This window comes from Chionomys nivalis, chromosome X (genome assembly GCF_950005125.1).
Source record: "Chionomys nivalis chromosome X, mChiNiv1.1, whole genome shotgun sequence".
NCBI classification, from domain to species: Eukaryota; Metazoa; Chordata; class Mammalia; order Rodentia; family Cricetidae; genus Chionomys; species Chionomys nivalis.
The window spans coordinates 91,063,413-91,084,645 of record NC_080112.1 but is presented as its reverse complement, the minus strand read 5'-3'; the positions used below and the strand labels follow the sequence as shown (position 1 = coordinate 91,084,645).

Genomic DNA, 21,233 nt, shown 5'->3' with positions numbered 1-21,233 from the left:
TGCATCTTTCTCAAAGTCTAAAGTCGTTACGTAAATTTCTTTTGAGTTATGAGATGAACTATATCTCTACTAGTTCCTTCCAGTTTCTGCAGGACCTGCAGCCATCTTCTCTCTCACCTTCCAGAAGTCACTAGTAATGACCAGGATTCACCACACATTCCTTCCTGGATCCAGGAATTCCCCTAGCAAGACTCTACAGCTAGCATTTATACAGCACTTAGTATAAACATTCTAAACTCATTCTGAAATAACTCATGCAATCTTCCTGCTATTCTTATTCTACAGATAAGGAAATTAAGGCAAATGTAGCTTAGGAACATTCCACTTACTAAAGTCAGGATGAAAATATAAGTCTGTTTGTCACAATATACAACCTTTTTTGTCACTACCATCATTTTGGTGTCTCTCCTAAAGAGACTATTTTTTCCCATCAAACCCCTCCAACTTTTCTTTTTCCCTCTCACAAAACTGAACCTCGTTTTCCTATCCCCCTCAGTTCTGTTTTATCCCTCAGTTCTGTTATCACCCTCATTTTCAGCCTTTTCTTCTGCACTTAGTACTATTTGAGGGTCCAAACTCTTTCTGGAAGTATTACATCTTTTTTTCCCTGGGCTCTGGAGTACTCTTATAGCAGCTAAGCTTCAGAGACAAGCCTGTTTATGTCCCCCTAAGCCAAGATAAGGTGGCTGACCCCATGGTTGGATAGCGTTTTGAAAAGCTATGTGTCTGTCTATGAAAAGAACTAAGAGACATTTTCAAGTTGTTTTTCTGAAGGGTAAGTAAGTCTAAGATAGTCTTTCAGCAATGAACAAATCAGAAAGAGGAGGAGAGAAAGTCAAAACAACTTGCTTTAAATTGACTATAAGGGCATTCTGCTCCCCCTTATTTTGGTTTCTGTTTTGAATTTTTTTACATATTTTTCAAACAGGGGCCATGTTTAGCCCTTCAGCTACACACTTCTTTCCCTTATTCTTAATAAATTAAAGATGGTCCATGGACATTTCAAATGTCAGACCCTATACCAGGCACATGCCTTATTGCATGTAGTTTCTGTAAAGGCAACAATTTCTACCTTTCAAAAAGAGATGTAAGTGGCAGAGGGCAGCAAGGACAGCAACAGGATGTCCAGGAAGAGTCCCAGTGGGGGTCCAGCATCGATAGTGTATCAGAGACCAGGGGCCTTGAAACAGACCAAAGAGTCTTTGTGATGAACACCCACACGTAAAAATGTATGGATAAAGGGGTTTACCACGTGACTCACTGTGTCACACTGCAACTTCCATGATGAGATTTTCCCCTTCTTTCTCCCTGCTTTTCTCTTAAATTTTATTTTATTTTAGTTTTTGGGGAGGGAAGCTGTGTGGGATTGGGAGGCACGATGTGAAAGACACAAAGAATACATAAAAAGAAAGTTTAAAAAACAGGTGTAGGGATAAATCCTGTTGATTATTTTTACTATATCCCCCCAGAGATGCTCCTAGTATATAAAAATTATGGGTCTTCCTGATGTTTCCCTGGAGGTGAAGAGTGCAAAGAGAAGTTAAATATGTCTAGAAGTGGCTTTTAAAAATAAGAATTTCAAAAAAAAAAAAAATAAGAATTTCTTAGTAATTCTTTGAGAATCTCATACAATGTATTTACTCTCTCGACTGCTTCTTTTTACCACATTCAAAAATCTCTTATCATTTCCCACACACTTTGGAGATTATTTATTTACTTTCCTTGTTTCATCTACTGAGTGCTGTTTGTATTGCATAAAACCTGCAGGGTCTTCAGATAAAGCTCCCAGCATGGAGGGCAGGGAGGTGTAATCCCAACACCAGCTGAGGAACCATTAACAGAAGTGTTGTTTGTTTAGGCATTTAAATTAAATGCTTGTGTCCAAATGGCACTGCAATGCTGCAGAAGGGAGCACAAAAAAGTCCTACTTGCGAATACAGAACTGGAACCTGTACTCACCAAAGGCACATTTTAATCACTGCCATATAACTCCCTCTGTTCCCCTTGGATATAAAGTAATTTACCTTGCCTGATGCAGGGAAGCTTATCGACTATAAACACTGGCCCAGTGGATTTGGACTCTTTTGTTCCTTTTCTGTCCCACCGTTAGATAATTATTGCCAGATTTCTAGTTGGAACTGGTGCCAAATAACAGGCTACGAACTCAGAAGAAAATGGTGGGTTTTCATTAGTCATGCTGACAAAAAGTAAGGCAGACAGAAAGATTCAAGTTATGAGTTAGATAGCATCACTTTTCTTCTAGCTCTCAGCTACTTATGAGAGGCAGACTATGTCACATTGCATCAAGTAAAAACTGGCATTCAGGACCTCCTGCCTTTGCATTGACATGAAGTATCTACACCAGGCAAAGAGAGCCCTCACTGAATATTTATGCTTTGTTTCTTTAGTATTAATGACAGGCTGGTCAAACAATGCTGGCAACACTCATCATTGTCCTAAATTTCGTCTAAATGGCATGAGGTGATTGACATACTTTTTTATGCTTCTGGTTTCTTTTGACATTCTTTTACAGGTATTCTGGTAGATGTTCACACTCTAATTTGGATATGTATGTACTTAGCAGTAAAACTACAGGTTCATGCGATAGAGGTAGATTTAGCTTTAGCAGATACTGTCCAGCAGTTTTCAAAAGTAGGTGTACAAGCCAGTGCTTTCACCTGCAATGTATGTGAGTTCCAGTAGTTCCGTTGTTCTGTTTCTTATTATCAGTCCTTTCAAATGTCCCACTTCTGGTGGGGTTTGATATATCTCATTGTGGGTTGTATTAGCATTTCTCTCATTTGACAAATACCTATTTTGTATTTGTAGGTCATGTAGATATTCTATTCTACAAAATAGTAGTTGATTTCTTTTTCTTGCTTTGACATTTGCATTGTCTTGTTCTTTTTGATTTGTAGGGGTTCAAAATATGTGCACAGAGTAAGTAGGTATAAACCTTCTATTGAGAATATTTTCTGAATATTTTCCTACTTCATTATTGACCATTTTACCATCTTTGTTTTCCTAAGATCATGAAGGTTTTCTCTTATGGTCTAAGTGACATACTTGTTTTATCTTTCAGATTTAAGTCTACCATCCATTTCAAATTAGTATTTGATATATGATCATGGTCATGGTTCCATTGGTTTGTCTATCTGTGTACCAGTACTATGTGGCCTTAATGTCTGTAGCTATACATTTAGCTTTGTTATTTTAAAAATGTTTGCTTATGTTCATGTGTAATATTGCACAAATTCACGGTATATGGCATTGTGTTTCTGTATGTGCATACAACATGCACTAATAGAATCAGGGTAATTAACATGTCCTTTCTTCATGATTGGCATATTTGAGTTCCTATCTCTGGTTACTCAGAAAATATAGTTTGTTATTGTGAACCTACTGTGTCATGGAAATACAGAACATAATCATTATATTTAACTTGTTTTTTTTGTTCCCATTTTCTAACATTTCTTTATCCTTCTTCCCTATAGCCCTTACCAGTTTCTAGTAATCAGTATTCTGCATTCAAATGGACAAACTGTAACTTCCACATATGAGAGAGAATGTGAAATGTTTGTCTCTCTGTGCCTCAGGCTTGATATCTGGTAGTATAAATCCTCTAGTAGTGCCCTTATGAGGCATGGTTCTTTATATGTGCTTATATGTTTTAGAAGAGTTTTTCCCAGAGTGTCCTTCAAGAGTAGTATTGATCTTATTGATTCACTTCCCTCTTCTATGTCCCTCCAATTTCAAAATCTAGGTGTCTTTTTGAGGAGGAGACCAGCAGTCTTTTTGTGGTAATACCCATCCCCATCGTGAGAACTTCCTACCCAGGGGCCAGCCTAGAACTCAGCTAATTTCAGGTAAGAAAAGCTAACCCTGCATACCTCAAAAAACTAGCCTTGTATACCTCAAAATTCCATTCAGTCCATTATACTGATCTCCTGCAATTGGCAACAGTTACGCTAGCATTTCTCACTCCTTGGTAGAGACCTTCTACCTTTGGTCTATCTTTATCTTCCAGCTGTGCCCAGAATTAGCAAATGCCACAGAAAATGCCTGCTACCATCAGCTCACATTAGGAAGGTCTCTGCATTTTTCCTCTTTCCAGCCCTTTCTGATAGCCTTAGATCTACTAACTTTGGAATTTATCTTTGTTTTTCTTTTCTCTGAGTGTATGTGTTATTATTATTTTTTTGGTTGTTGCAGGAGCATCTGCAATCTATTTGAAGGCAGAACTCCAGGAATCATTTTCTAGGCACAGCTGTAAGCCCTTTGTCCATCTTGATTCTATTAGAGGTGAGTAACTCTCCACAGTTTAAATAAATTCAGCACATCAGAGGAGGATTGAATGGGCACATCTGTGAATCTCCATGAAACAATTGATAATGACATGGACCCCATAGGAGAAGGATTCACTTCTCTCCTCAATTTGTATTAGACACATTCAATTCAGAATTTAGCCAGTTTCAAGGGATTACAATTGTATGGAACATTCTCATTCTATTACTGTTTAGGAGAATGAGATGTCAGCTATGGACCCATTAAAGTAAACATGCTAGTATAGGTACGCAGATGTGTTCCCTTTAACATAGATCTTTGGAAGTAATTTCCAAGCTGCACCATGTGACTGACTATAAATAACATAGTTAAAACCTATGATTCTCAATTTTCCCAAACATAACTTCATATAGTTATTTTATTGTAAGTATTAGACACTAAAAGGTAAATTTAGGTTTCCTGGTGCTTTATATGTTATAGGCCTTCCACAAATTTGAGAATTTATTACAATATTATGGGTATGCCATCTCATCTAACATCTGTTTTGCAGGTAGGGGAATGATTATGTTTGGTTACTTTTGGAGGGGTGATAAAAGTACAATAGTAATCAATGAGATCCAGCAATTTCATATTATTATATAACCTAAAACTCTGTGAAATATAATTATTAATATCACTCTAGATAGTTCACTTATGATTCTCTTAATTACTTCTCATTTCCCTAGATACAAGTATTCTTTTTTTGCATCATAGATTTTCTAGCATTCTATGTGAATAGTATACAGTATATACTCTTTTATGTCTAATTTTCACTAAATATAATATTTTTATATTAATACTTATTTCTATTAGCAGTATAGTTCTTCCATATTTATTATTAGTATCTTACTCTGTTAATATTCTACAGCTATTTAATCTTTGGCAATTGACACAATCCCCAAATATCATCAACAAGTTCTGCAGCACCATTGGCCTCATGCCACAATTGGTCACTATCATAATCAAATTAAAATCCTCATTTCTCATCTAAATGAATGGAGTAACCATTGTCAGCTCTACAGGATTCATTATCATCAAAAGACCATTTGCTATAGCTTTTTAGTAATATTTTATCTATTGAGAGGACTACTGAGCTATGGAATCAGTGTCAGTTCCTCTAATAGTTAATAGAGTTATTGATTGCATAGCCTAATTAATAAGAACAAACGAAGAGCTTTTACAATTTATTGCAAGTAACATCTGTACCTAGGATGCAGGACAATTGAAAACTTTAATGAATTAATAACTAAAAACATCAAAGCATTTAACCGTTCAGATATAAATGGCAATGATGCAAGATGCTAATATATACAGTTAAAGGCTGAGTGATGGGGTATCTTTTCTCAATGGAGATGTTCAGGAGAGATATGAACATGACCTATGTTCATTTTATTCTGAAATCCCTGAGCAAAAATAAATATGAGAAATTCAAAGGAAAAGGGAGGTAATAGATCCGCATTAGGTGTTCAAAAAGGAAAAACAACAGCTAGAGATCTCCTTTAACTCTATGGACAATTCTTGTGTAGGTATATCTTATATCTATAACTGAAGTATGGATAAAAGGTCAAGGATGCTGATCTTTGTATTTGCCTTTTTCCATTATTAGATCTGATTTGCTGTGTTGTCTTGGATGTGACAATCTTGTGGTGATTCTAATAGTAATCCGCTACTAGTTCAGATATTTTGTGAGAGATCAACCAACATCAACAAAAAGTTCTATAGTTCTACTATACTCATTCCATACTTGATTATCATCATCATAATCACACCAACTGCCTCATTTCTTCTCCACGCCAACAGAAGGGCCATTAATTGGCTCCACAAGATCCACTCTTATCAAGAACTCATTTGCTTTCAGTAATATTTTATCTCTTGAGAAGAGGGTTGAGCCATGGAATCTGTGTCAATCCCTGCACTGGTTGGTGGACTTATTGATTGCGTAGCCCAGCTAATAAGAATAGCCGAGGAGCTGTTGCAGTTTGTCTCACAGGAACAAGCTCCTTTGGCACAACAGAATGATACAGCGGAAGCAGCGGCAGCAGTTGCACCTCCTCCTGATGAAGATTCTCTACCGGATCTTGCTGATCTTTCTGACTTAGAATCAATACTTTCAGTAAAAGAAGATGAAGACCTAATCCTTGATATGGATGACACTATGATAGATATGACTGACATCTATGAGGATATACTCCCTGCAATAAAAGATGATACAGAAAGCGAATAAGATTCAGCATATTAAAGTCATTTTTCTATTTCAAATATGTTCTGTTTTCTAAGCGTTAGCATTAGGTTTTTTTCTAGTTATGCATATTTTCATTATTAAAACCATGTAGAATAGGGAAGCTTTGATTTCATTTTGGCAAAACTATTTTTTCTAAGTTTTAATTCAAAAGACTGACTTTAGTTATGTAGTTCTTCCTTTCCTTGTACTATTAGGATTCTTCATATGGCCGAATAATAGCAAGGGACAGAATCTACCTAAGAATAGAGTGAAGAACTGATGAACTTTACCACATAGAGATTCTTAATGTTACTGGGATTCATGGAAATTCTAAGGGTAATCACGCCCATATTACAGTGAATATTTTCACATGGACAGCACAACATTGAGACATTGCACGTTAAAAAGACAGGTTTCTACGGCAGAGTTAAGGTAAGTAATTCTGAAAGTGTAACATCTTCTAGACAATAAAAGTATAGAAAGATGTTTTAGGTATAGAAAGGTTTTCCAGATCTACTGGGGCCAAACCTTTGAGAATTCTGGGGCCAAGATATTCCGATGAAAGACTGCTTCCACAAATGCTGATGCATGCTGCAGCTTTTTTACAATCCTTTTCTCTGATGGAAACTGAAGCTTGTACCAAAGACCAAAGAAAGAAGTTCTAGAATGGCAAGACAAGGCCTGACAAGGACATCATCAACAGCAAGTCAAACGCTTAAGTCATCAGCCTGGAGGTTATGGTCTCCAAGGGAAATTGCATACCTTCTTGTGTATTACTGAGTTTAAGACGTATAAACAGAAAGCCTAATGTAGTAGGATGGCCAAACTTTAACCTAGTAATATTTGTGACACAATAATCTTCCACGTGTCAGAAAAGTGAAATATGATAGTTGAAGAACCCTCATGCTGAAACAGAGATCAACTAAATAAATGTGCAAGAAATGCACAGGTTATACCAACCTATGCCATCCAATTCTTTCATCACTGTGGACAGATAGTATGGTCTTCTTACCAATTTATGTAGAGTCCTAAAGCATGTCATAGTTAAAAAAATTAATATGGCATTTAATATAGATCATAATACAGGCCGAGCTAACTAACATGACAGATACAAAACTAACATGAAAAAGTACAAACAGAATAAATGAAGATTATAGTAAAATGCAAATGCTGAGGTTAGTTACATATTATAGTAAGACTATTGCTATAATAACTTTGTATAAGCAAGCTGAATCTTATTTTCCCATTAGAAAAAAGATTCTAGGCACATAGGTACAGCCAAAGAAGCAAATAGGTGATGCACTTAAAATAAACCTAAGCAGATTGGAGAAAGAAAGAAGAAATAGTTTATTTTTCCATGCCAGTGGGAAATGTTAATGAGTAGTAATAATTATAATTAGTGAAACAGTTAAGATTCTTTTCACATTCAATAAGAATATTTACCAATAATGATAACAATGAAAGAACTGTATGACAGTTACAAAACACAGTCTACACTTTAAGTAAGGGTTTAGAAACAACTAGGGGAAATATATATTACTGTGAGGGAAATTCTAACTGTAGGATATGGGGTATAATTTTCTGTCAAAATAAAACTCAAATCATAAATAACTGGACAAATTTAGGAAACATCTAGAGAGAGGCCACCAGTCTACTGTTAATTCTATTTGGTGAGCAATTTACCTGAGAGAGAGAGAACAAACTTGATGCTGTGCAAACATGATAGGCACGCTAAAGGCCAGACAGCAATCCAAGTAGAACACTAGAATATAGGCTTTAGAACCATCCCACAGTTGATTAATAAGACTTTGTTAAAACTGTTAGTGTTTTAGAGAGCATACAATTAACTGAAGCAGGCCCTAACAAGAGAAGCCTGTAAGCCTCTTAGACTTTGCAATAGGACAATGCCTTAAACAAGACAGAACAATAGTGCATGGCCACTGCGATTCTTAGATGTCAGAACAAGGAGATGGTGGAAGCTCGTAATAAGTGGATCTGCTTAGCCTCTTATTTACTCGTAACACCTGGAGAGATGGAAGTGTAATGACACCCAAGAACTAAATGTAATTTCAGTATCTGCTTTGATTGTATAATCATATGCATTTAAGAACTGCTATGTTGTAATTCTACTTCAAGAAATAGATTGTTGTATTAAATATGGTTGCTATAAGGAACAGGGTTAGAAATAGAGGTAAATGTGATAAGGAGAAAGTTTAGCAGTAAGAACACACTTAAGCACAAGAGCCAGTGGGGAGGGTATTTTCAGTAGAGAGAACATTTTAAATTGCCAAGAGTTGCACAATTGTTTGAGATGGGGTTACTTCCTAAGTGAGTTAGTCTGTGCCTTATGAAAATTAGTCAACCCTAAGATATTGCTAGAAGAAGCTAGATGGTAGTTGATATAGATTAAGTAGATGGTTAAAAGAGCAATATTAATAATATGCTTATGGGACGTATCCAATTGAGATGTTGAATCTATTCCAGGAGTGTGGAGTGAGTGGCTAGTCCATTATTCAAGTAGCCTTGTTTTGGATCTTCTTGAGGTTAATGCTCAAATCAGATTCTGTATTGCATAGAGAAATGGAGAGGGCGCAAGGCTATATATTTTGAGAAAAATTTAGAGGTGTTGAGATTAAGAGAGACAGGCTGGTAGATGGCACCGAAGTAGAAAGTACAAATCTTAATGCTTTAGCTAAATTAGGAAAACTATATACCTGCATATATTCTATAAGCTACATATCTGCATCCTTATATGTAATCATTTTCAAGTTATTATGTTATAATTGCTTATGATCTTTATTGACTATTTTTCCAAACCTCATGATTGTTCTTAAGAGATTTTAACTAATAAACTTTGATTAAAAACCCCAAAAACTTGTAGTCACCTTAAATTACCTAGTAGTAAATTTCTAGGCTACCACACTGCCATGAAAAGTCTCTGTTCAACAGAAGGTCATGGAATATAACCAATGAGAATGTTGTACCACGAGCCTGACTGTCTACTTCTGACTTGTCAGATGATCTCTAAGAAGTAAATGAACATGGTGCTTCATCTTTTATAAACTGAAGATTACACATTTCTGCTTACTTGGGAGCCTAGTCTGTTAGAATGCTCACCTTCCTAGACTTGGATGGAGGGGGGAGGACGTTGGACTTCCCACAGGGCAGGGAGCCCTGACTACTCTTTGGACTGGAGAGGGAGGGGGAGGGGGATAGGGAGAGGGGGAGGGAAATGGGAGGAGATGAGGAGGTGGAAATTTTTAAATAAAAAAGAAACAAACGAAATACCATGGTTTTTAAAGGCTTTGGTGTGTCTGTCAATGGACTAGAATATATGAAATTGTAACATTTCCGAAGTCATTCCATACCAACAAATGTCAATATGAAAATACCTGAAGATTTAATTGACATGTAAGGACAGTCGAACAGTTTGCACCTGTTACTAAGAGACAAATGCTTCCTCATTCTACTGTTTTATGTAAAAATTATAATTCGGAATTGGCTTTTGTTTAATTCTTTGGAGCATACTTTTTCACCAAATTAAATTCTTTTGAAGATCCTATTTTGAATCATAGTAGGAATAATTATGAGAAAACTGCAGTGAAAAAGCCCTTTAGGGAATAATGAATTATCTTCCATTTTAGGCTAAGATTTTGTTTCTGAGGGCAATACTATACCGGTTTCTTTTCTCTTTGCTGTTTCCAAATACATGCCAGAAATACCTTAAGGGACAAAAGGTTTATATTGGCTCACGGATCATGGTTTTAGAGGGTTGCGGTTAACCATAATAAAAAAGACATGATGATGAGAACAGCTCTGTCTATGGTGTTGGGTGCTCAGTTGCTTAGGGACCAAGAAGCAATGACGTGGGCAGATTGAGTGGTAAGTATAACCTCGTAAGGCCTGCTCTAGAGACCTACTACCCAAGCCCTGTTGCCTAAAGGCTGTACAACCTTTCAAATAATATCATGAGCTGGGGAGAAAACACTCAAAACACGATCCTGTGGGGGAACATATCACTTTTAAGTCATAACACTCTGTTTCTCATAGGCTTATAGCTATTTGATAATGCAAAATTCATTAACTCTACATATCCTCTACGCTTTAACAATTTTAACGTTCTTCAAGATTTCTAGTTCAGAGTCTGCTCTCATATTTAAGATAATCTTCTATGATCGAATATCAAATAAAATAAAAAATACAGATGTCCATACTTAAACACTGTGTCACCTACCGAACATTCCCTAAAAGGAGAAATGTGGATATACCAAGAGAAGATTGAAACTGCAATTACAGGCATGCACCACCGTACCTGAATTACTTACTGTTAAACACCTTTTCCTTTTTGAATATTCTCTCATTCTCATGTAGAGGTTGTTACTCTTTGAATACCTTTGGCCTATGAGAGAGATTTTTACTCATTCTTTTTACCAGCCTTCTTTGGGGTCTTTTTTTTTTTTTTTTTTTTTGGTTTTTCGAGACAGGGTTTCTCTGTAGCTTTGGAGCCTGTCCTGGAACTAGCTCTTGTAGACCAGGCTGGCCTCGAACTCCCAGAGATCCACCTGCCTCTGCCTCCCGAGTGCTGGGATTAAAGGCGTGCGCCACCACCGCCCGGCTTCTTTGGGGTCTTAAGGTCATTAGGAAAGTTATCTTTTTAAAATGTCTCCAAATTGTTTATGGGCTCTGAATATGTGACTCTTGATTGAATTTGTTGCATTACATCATGGGATAGGATCCACTTAAACTAATAATTAGGCTGGGGAGATGGCTCAGGATGTAGGGGCACTTGCTGTGTAAACATGAAGACTGAGAGTGCAAATCCCACAAACCCATCTAAAACACTGGGTATGGTTGTACCTGCTGTAACTACAGCGTCATGTGTGTGTGTTGGGGGGGCGGATATGACTGGTAGAATGATTATTGGAGTTTCTTGGCCATCCGTCTAGCTTGAAGTTCAATGGGAGACCCAGTCTCAAGAGAAAAAGCAGACAGTGGAGTAGAACACCCATTGTCCCTCTCTAACCCCTGGGCATATGAATGAGTGACTACGCCTGTACACACATGTGTATGCATCGTATATCACAGCTGGATACACACACACTCAGTTTTGTGCACACTTAATAATACTATTAAGAGTGTAGAAGGGGAAAGGACAAAACACAAGGGACAAAAGTAAAAAAAAAAAAAAATAAGGGCTAGGCTGAGAAGTTGTGGCACATGCCTTTAATCCCAGAACTCAAGAGGCAGAGCAGGAGGATCTCTATTATTAGTTCAAGGCCAGCCTGGTCTACTGAGTGAGTTCCAGGACAAGTCAAGGCTACACAGAGAAACCCTATATGGAGAAACCAAAACCCAAAATGAAACAACTCCTCCCCTCTGTCCCGTAAGCAACTACTGAAACTAGTGGAACATGTCTGTAAACTCAGTCCTTTGGGAAGAAGATCATGTTTCCAAGGAGCTTCCTTCATGTGACCCTGTCTCAAATGCCACAAATGCATTCTTAGGTGTGCATGTACACACACACATGCACACACATGCACACACACACATATACACCACACCACCACCACTACCACCACCACTACCACCAAAACTAAGTAAAAATGGATATAAGAATAATAAACAAAAATTAATATGTCATTCTCTTTAGTTTATTAAGACAAATAAACCACATGACTTTAAGAAAAAGTTTTAAAGTTTTTGAATGATTTATGTGTATGGGTGTTTTGCTTGCATGTATGAATGTGTACCATATGTGTGCTTGCTGTCCACAGATTTCAGAAGAGATCACTGGATCTCCTGGAACTGGAACTACAGATGGTTGGGAGCCACCAAGTTGCACGGAGAACCAAACCTGGGTCCTCTGTAAGAGCAACAAGTGCTCTTAACCACTGAGCCATTTTTCTAGCCCCATTTCCAAGAAATTTAAGGGATTCTTTTTTATCATGAAAATGCTAAATTCACTTTGTGTAGGTAATCTTGTGAAGATAAAATTAGATTTCATTTACTTATATTCAAACTAGAAACTAGCTGTATTGTTTCATATCTGACATAAAGAAAGCTTTTAACTGTAAAATAATAAGTGATCAGGTATATTCATATTATTATAGAAATTATGAAGATCACTATCTTTATAAATTTTGTTCGCAAATATACTAAAGTTAAACTTGTAAAACATCTTCAAACCAGGAGGACTGCTGTTTCTCCTCTCCTTAGTATTCTAAACCCAGAGAACAGTCCTTGACAATTATTGGTTGAATGATAAAATGCCTTCTTTTCAAAGAATCAGGTGACTACTTTATTGGTCAAAAAGAAACTACACAGAAGCTGTCTGTATCACAGATAAATGGGTCTAACTGGAAGCCCTAGCCAACCACACATGGTTGAAGTCTTATGTGGTAGAAAAATACTGAGTCTTGCTTTGATGCTGTGGACCCTGAAAGCTTTAAGCTTCCAGGAACCAAAGATGATCTCAGCCTACCTCTTTCTGGTGATATTTGATTGCCACCTTCAGCTTGGCCAGGTCATGGTACTTCTGTGGGTCAAGATCTTCACTGTGGTCATCTCGATGGTTGAGGATGATCTCTAGTTCTCGGGAGCTGCGCGCTTGGTCTAGCAGGTCCTTGGCAAAGAGCTTACATTGCTGGGAGAGCTCCTCATACTCAGCCTTGAACTCATTTTCCACCTTGCTTAGCTCCTTGAGTTCCCAGCCCAGCCGGAAGGCAGTGAGGATGGGGTCCTCGCTTGATAAGGCAATCAGTGAGGGACTTGCCAGAGCCTTGTAGATGTTCAGTCGGGACCTTGAATGGCGCAGGCTGTCTACCTCTGAGCTGGACACACACTCTACACAGTTGCAGCGGATTTGGTGGGGCCGTGGAATAGTGACCCGCTTTTGGACGAGCAATTTGATGATTTCATAGTTGTTGGTGTGGGCGGCCAACATGATGGGAGTGATGTCTGGTGTGAACTCAGAGAACTGGGTGTCCATCAGCAGAGTGGGTATCTAAATACAAGAAATGAGAAACACAGAGGGGCAGGGTTATTGTTAGGAACACAAGGAGCTTCAGTTGGTAATTCAGAAACTGAAATTTCTAGTCTCTTGTGACTTCTTACCCAAACAGGTAATGTTTGTGGGCTGCTGTGTGGCACTTCCCTAAGCACTTTCCTTGCATTTACTTACGGAATATTCACAGCCCCTCATTGGTAGGTATTCTTCCCATGGGAAGAAGCTGTGAGAGGCTAATGGATACACCTAAGATTACAAAGTTCTTAGTAGGAGAGCCAAAATTCAACCCAGGTAGTGAAATTGTCAAGGTCAGCTCTTAAAATTAGGCTACCATTATATGTCCAGTTCTGTCTAACAGAACAAAGAAAACAAAGAAGGAGAAGATGTTGCTTGTGGTCTTCTGGCTGAGTCACACAGATCATAAAGTCCTAACTGTTTATGGTGCTACATGTTTAGCTTTAATTGAGCTGTTGAGACTGCTGAAATATTGACTTCAAAGACCAAAGACAAGGAATCATTTTGAAGACCATGCAACTAAATAAAGCCATAATTGCAACAGAAAAGACTCTTACAAATGGTATTGACTTTGCATGCATACAGGACTTTAGAGGATTAATTCATATTCTTCCAAGTCCAGGAAGGTAAAAGAATTAGGTATTGTTAGGGAGAAGTAATATTGTAAATGAGGAATTCCATGCTTCAGGCAGCATTGCTAAAGACAAGGGGCATTTGATAAAACTGTTATGTCTAGAATGCAACGTTTGGTGGAAATGGTATCTATAGCCAGAGTTCATTATGTATTCCGTATTACACCTAGAGAAGAGCATAGACCCTAATAAATGAGTTAGAGCAGTCTTCCAACTTGAAAATAAATTTTTTGGGGACTTAGTTTGTTTTCAGGCCAATAAAGAAAGCAAGAGGGTCTGGAGTCACAGTTGGGTTAGCAGACTGTTTGTCTAGCATGCACAAAGTCTTTGTTTCAGTGACCTGGACCATAGAAACTGAACAATGTTGAGAATACCTGTAATCTTAGCACCTTGGAGATGGAGGCAGGAACATCAGAAGTTCAAGGACATCCTTTGCTATATCTACAGGTCAATGACACTAGCGATACAGGAGATTCTGTCTCAAAAATGAAAATAAAATGGAAGCCCAGGGAGCTCCCTAGACTCACATAAGAACCAGAAGATTGAGGAGAACAGAGACAGTGAGGGGAAAGTTTTTGGAAGAAAAATCTGAGTGTGTAAAGCATGGGTGACATTCCAGCAGATGGGGGAAATACTGATCTGATTACATTTGAGGAAAAGAAGTACATAGTGTCAAAACTCACTTTCAATGGGGAGGAAGACAGTTGGGAGTCTCATTAAATAGAAAAATATTGTTTTAATCAACACTATCTTTAAAAGACTACAACAATAACAATCTACAGTTACTGGTGACCTTACAAAAGCATGAGATACTGGTTTTCATCATTTTTACCTCCTTTCTTTCCTTTTATTTTTTTAAATGCACTTTGTATAAGGGATTTCTAAAACAGGGAAGTGGCAATAAAAGGGGGAGAGGGAGGAAAATTAAGGGGAACAGACTGCAAGAAACCCCACTTTCCTCACTGAGTAGCTGCATTGGCCTCTGAAGGCTGTCAGTCATTGCTAAGCTAGAGAAGTGAGTAAGCATTGGAAAACATTGGGAAAGAGAAGCTACAAACAAAACCAGGGGAAGTGAACAACTTGGCTCATAAAGTAAATTGGACACAGGAAAGAATAATTTCAGAAATTAACATAAGCCTACAGGCTTCGGAAGAAATAGGTCTGAGTGGGCCATGAACATAAATACAACTGCTGTAAGGCCATGGAGGGGGGAGAGATGGAAATTGAGCAGGTTGTCATCGTCTGTCCAGGAAGAAAAGAGCTCATATCTGGAAGATCTGTCCTTTACCTAGGCAGGGGACATTTTCCAAACTTCGTCATTATCTCAAGTGGTTGGGAGAAGGTGGAGTGGGTGTCAACCTGTTGGATAGTTTTCTCTGGGTGAGGGTGTAGGTATGGTCTGCTTTCTAACACGCTGCTTAACTTGTCCTCTCACCTAGTCCTTCCTCCTTCTTTATACTTTTCATCCTCGTTTCCTTTCTTTTCTTCTTTTTAGTACTGGCAAGCCTGTCCCAGACCCACAACACTATCTAAGATGCTTGTTTAACCCTATGTGTGTCATGGAGCTGATAGGAAGACTATCTATTCTTGAAATATATATATATACCTCACTGGAGCTACTTGATTCCTATAAGGGGAATTATGACTCTCAAGTTGGTTTTTTGGTTACTTGAGACCAGAGAGGAAATTTTTTTTCCCCAAAGAGTGCAGTCTTCAGTGACTACGTCTTCCTTGTGACTGCCTATTCAAATATTCAAGTAGGCTCCAGGCCACACCTGAGACAGCTCCTCTTCTGATGCCACCTTCCATTGTGCTCCAATGATCTCAAAGATGCTGCTTTGCAGCCATGTGAGATCAGTGTTAACTGTCAGCTGGATGGAACCCAGGATCAACTGGGAGATGGGTGCCTGGGAATGACAAAATAGTAAATCATCTAATAAAAATGGACAAGTTAGTTGAAGAGACAGCTCTCAAATGAACTACAATAGAGCACTACACAGCAAAAAAATATAATGACATCATGAAAGACAATTATCACATGTACTCACTCATAAGTGGATTTTTAAACATAAAGCAAAGAAAACCAGCCTACAAACCACAATCCCAGAAAACCTAGACAACAATGAGGACACTAAGAGAGACATACATGGATCTAATCTACATGGGATGTAGAAAAAGACAAGATCTCCTGAGTAAATTGGGAGCATGGGGACCATGGGAGAGGGTTAAACGGTGGGTGGAGGTAGGGAGGGGAGCAGAGAAAAATGTATGGCTCAATAAAATCAATAAAAAAGAGCACTGAACCGAGGGTCCAGTGGTTAACACAACTTGTCATTCAATCATGAAGTCTAGAGTTGAGGACCTAACATTTATGTTGCGTAATTCACAATCACCTGTAACTCCAGGTACAAGAATCCATTGCCATCGTTAGGCCTCTGTGGGCATTTTCACACAACTGCACATGCACTCACACAAAACAATATACTCAGACACACAAAATAAAACATAAAAATAAGTACAAAAAACCCAGTGAACACATAAAAATATTCAAAATGTTTAGTCATGAAGTATATGCAAACCAAAACTACTTTAAGAGGGTGGGTATAGTGACACACACTTTTAATCCCAGCACTTTGGAGATAGATGCAGGAGAATGATGAATTCAGGTTCAACCTGGCAAACAAAGACTTGAAATATCTGCCTTCTCAACTGGGATGAGGGGGTGAAGGCCCCAAAGAAATGAACTTGCATTTATCCAAGCTGTAGAAGTCAAGTTTGGAAACAAAAGAGTTCAGGCCTTAATTTGAGAAGAGAATATTTGAATTCCTTTTTGCCAAAGACTGCTGTGTGTCTAGTACTGTGCTCTGTGCAGTTGGGCAATAGAGCAGGCTAGGGAAGCTCCGCCTTTACGCAAAAGCTTCTTTCTTTATTGAAGAGTGTCTTAGTTTTTTTACTGCTGCTGTGACAAAATACCCTGACCAAGATGACTTGAGGAAGGAAGGACTGGTTGTAGCTAACAGTTCGAGGCACATGCCATCATCGCAGGGGAGCCAAAGCAGGAAGAGCCTGAAGCAGTTGATCACATCATGTCTTTAGTCAAAAGATACTGTTAAATACATGCTAGTGTAGTGCTCAGCACTCTTCGTCTAAGCACATTCCCTGGATACCTGGCAGGGAATGACACCATCAAGAGTGGACATGCCATCCCACATAAGTTAAAGAACATTGTCAAGATAGTCCCCCATAGGCATGCTCAGAGGTCCATCTCCCAGTTGACCTACTCTCTGTAAATGGCACCATTTCATGTGTCGAAGATTCTGAACTGCCTAAGAACAGAAAGCAGTTTGAGTTCTTTTCAGTATGCAGGCACCTATTGCCCAATTGATCTCCGATCTTGACTGCGGATGTGATGTGACGGTTTCATGTGCAGACTGTCTTGACTTCTCCACACTTATGAACTGTAACCTGGAATTGCAAACTAACATAAATCCCTTCTTCCCTAAGTTGATTTTGTTTGGTCAGGGCATTTTATCACATCAATAAAAACAAAACTAGAATGGATGGTGAATATAGAAATAGAAGTAGAATTAAGGCTTTTTTTAGAATTCTATTTTTTATTTTTATTTTGTAGGGCTGGAAATTCAGTCTAGGGGGCCTTATAACATGAGGATTTTTTTGAGGTATGTTTTTTTTTTAATTGAAAAAAATTTCCACCTCCTCCCAGCCTCCCATCCCCCCCCCCCGCTCCACTCCTCTAACCCTCCCTCTCCAGTCCAAAGAGCAGTCAGGGTTCCCTGACCTGTGGGCAGTCCAAGGTCCTCCCCCCTCCATCCAGGTCTAGGAAAGTGAGCATCCAGACTGGTTAGGTTCCCACAAAGCCAGTACATGCAGTAGGATCAAAACCCAGTGCCATTGTCCTTGGCTTCTCATCAGCTCTCATTGTCCGCCATGTTCAGAGAGTCCGGTTTTATCCCATTCTTTCAGTCCCAGTCCAACTGGCCGTGGTGAGCTCCCAATAGATCAGCCCCACTGTCTCAAGGCTAAAAATTGTATTAATAAATTTATCTAATAAAAGTTTATTTGGAAATTAACATCAAATAATATATAATAAAAGGCAAAAATATGACTACATATCTTGAAACATATATATTATATATAGCATATATGTGTCACATATACATATAAAAGTCTCATATTAGTTTAAGTCATTGAGCCTATAATTCATGATCCTAGAGAAGCTAAATAAGAAGGTGAACCCAAAGAAAAACATATAGGCATCCTTCTGAATATTAACCTTCATCAGGTGATGAAAGGAGACAGAGATAGAGACCCACATTGGAGCACCGGACTGAAATCTCAAGGTTCAAATCAGGAGCAGAAGGAGAGAGAGCACGAGCAAGGAACTCAGGACTGCGAGGGGTGCACCCACACACTGAGACAATGGGGATGTTCTATCAGGAACTCACGACGGCCAGCTGGCCTTGGGGATGTTCTATCGGGAACTCACCAAGGCCAGCTGGCCTGGCTCTGAAAAAGCATGGGATAAAACTGGACTCGATGAACATAGCAGACAATGAGGACTACTGAGAACTCAAGAACAATGGCTATGTGTTTTTTATCCTACTGCACGTACTGGCTTTGTGGGAGCCTAGGCAGTTTGGATGCTCACCTTCCTAGACCTGGATGGAGGTGGGTGGTCCTTGGACTTCCCACAGGCAGGGAACCCTGATTGCTCTTAGGGCTGATGAGGGAGGGGGACTTGTTTGGGGGAGGGAGAGGGAAATGGGAGGCGGTGGCGGGGAGGAGGCAGAAATCTTTAATAAATAGAAGTAAAAAAAAAGGAGAAAAAAAGAAAAGAGGAAAGAACTATTAATTCTCTATTATCTCAGCAATCTCAAGTAGTTGAAGTGCTCACAGACTTAAACTAATATGAGACTTTTATATGTATATGTGACACATATATGCTATATAGAATTAAGGCTTATAAAATGATTTCATTTCCATCTTTGTAGGTTTAGAGCTCTTAAGGTTCAGTTTCAATTATGGTGAGTTTGGAGACTTGGTTGGAACAACATCATGAAATTATAGTTCTGCAGCATGAGTCATGAAGGGAAGGTCAAGGTTGATTCTATGGTTGTGAGAGTCTTTGGCCAATAGTGATAACTGAAATCAAAGAATGGAAGAAATCAGCCTCTGTGATCTTCTCCAGTCCCCCAAGTCCAATGGTCTGCTCCAATAACTCTGTCCAGCCCTACTTCTCAGAGCAGATAAGGAACAAGGGAGGGTAAGTGTAAATTACCATTCTCAGCCCCTTCACTCAAAATCCCAGCTGTTGGGGCTTTGATGAGGGCATAATCTTTATTTTCCTAGTGTCTGACTTAACATATCTTTCATTCCTGTGACACAGTGTATAATAAAAACTTCACTCCAGAGCCATAGACTGATATTTTTGGTGAATACATCAGTTAAGAAACAAAAATGTGTCTGTGAAAGGAATGGGAGGAAGCTGCAACTTGATCACTTTGACTGGGGGCAGGAACCAGGGAAAGTGAGACATTCCAAATAAAGGGAAGTAGGGATTTGTGAAAAGTTCAAAGTGCCTGAGATGATGAGCAGATGCAGTCCAGAGCAACCCATCATTAACCTGGATTTTCAACTTGATCAGACTGGAAAGCCTAGGAATTTAGTAAAGCACATCTTTGGATATCTATGGTGGTGTTTCTAGAGAGGCTAGATCATGAAGGCTCTGAAATAATTAAAGAATTAATCTATTGATGATTTCATAATATAAAGACATTATTGAGAGATGGTGAAAATATGGGGTGAGAATGAGTTTGAGGTAAGTAGGTGGGGAGAACATACCTTAAAGCCTATATCTTGCTCTGTCCCCTTTCTATAAGCCTTTGCCCTGCTTCCTGGCAGACATGAAGTGAACCACTCTGTTTTACCACATTCCTTGGCCTTGAACTGAGTCTTTTGAAACTGTAAGTCCAAATAAATCCTGCCTTACTTATGATTTGTTTCTTGTATTTTGCAACATGGTTGAAAACATAACTAAAACAGCTGGGCATAGTATAAATGGAGACTGTGTATATGTGTACTGCCTATATAGGAATATGTGAAGTTTTCAGCAAATGTGGTCTCTAAAACTATCAGTACAGATACAAGTATATCAACAAAAGCACTCACCAGAAAAGTAATTTTTAAAAAGTAAAAACTCTTTCTTATTTTTTTGAGGCAAGGATTCACTTTGCAGCCCAGGTTAGACAAAATCTTCCTGCCTTGTTCCACTAAATGCTAAGATCACATGAACCCACCATTGTACTAGGTTTACAATTATTTTTATTATTGTCCTTGATGTTCTGGTTAAAACTTTGATGTATCAAAATCTTAACAACAATATCTCATTCTTTTATATGCGTATTTGCTTATCTTCTTACCTCATTTTTTATTATATATTTGCTTATCTTCTTGCTTAATGCAAGTTAACCTAGGGCTTTTGTCTCTGCTTTTGATTGATAACATATCCCTACCATGTTCAGTAAGCTGTAGTGATATTTCATTTTTATTTTAATAAATAAAGCTTGCCTAAAGATTAGGGTGCAAAATAGCCACACTAGTCAGTGATACAGGCCAGGCAGTGGCTGCACACACCTTTAATCCCAGCTTCCACACTAGTTAGCCATAGAGGCCGGACAGTGGTCCACAATTACAACGGAGTATCTGGTTCAGAGAAGTGGCTAAGATTTTTGAACAACAAAATAAAGCTGGAGGTAGAAAAAAATCTCCTAATTTCAAATTCCTGGAGAAGGAGTATATGCTACTATAGAAAGGCAAGGTGCATATGATGACCACACCCTGATCACACCTTTGAATGCTTGGGACAGAATTAGGAAAGAAAATCGAGTCATTTACTACTTATAAAGGGCCCAAAGAAGTCTTTATTGATTTCTTTCCAAGATTGACTTCAACAATAAGTGGAATGATACCAAATTCAGAAGATAGACAAATAATAGTTGAATGTAGGCCAACTAGA

The 21,233-nt window shown here is 38.4% G+C and overlaps 2 protein-coding genes across 3 annotated transcripts in view; one reads left to right on the top strand and one right to left on the bottom strand.

The window, feature by feature from the left end:
* Nucleotides 1–21,233, bottom strand: part of Trpc5 (transient receptor potential cation channel subfamily C member 5) — a 310,345-nt gene that overhangs the window by 93,425 nt on the left and 195,687 nt on the right. For both annotated transcript variants that reach the window (XM_057759928.1, XM_057759929.1), the window contains exon 3: nt 13,026–13,547. In XM_057759928.1, coding sequence (XP_057615911.1) covers nt 13,026–13,547 — 522 coding nt within the window. The remainder of the gene's footprint in view (nt 1–13,025; nt 13,548–21,233) is intronic.
* On the top strand, nt 6,215–6,547 carry Trpc5os (TRPC5 opposite strand). The gene has a single exon (XM_057759932.1). It carries the CDS (start codon nt 6,215–6,217, stop codon nt 6,545–6,547), a length of 333 nt encoding a protein of 110 aa, XP_057615915.1.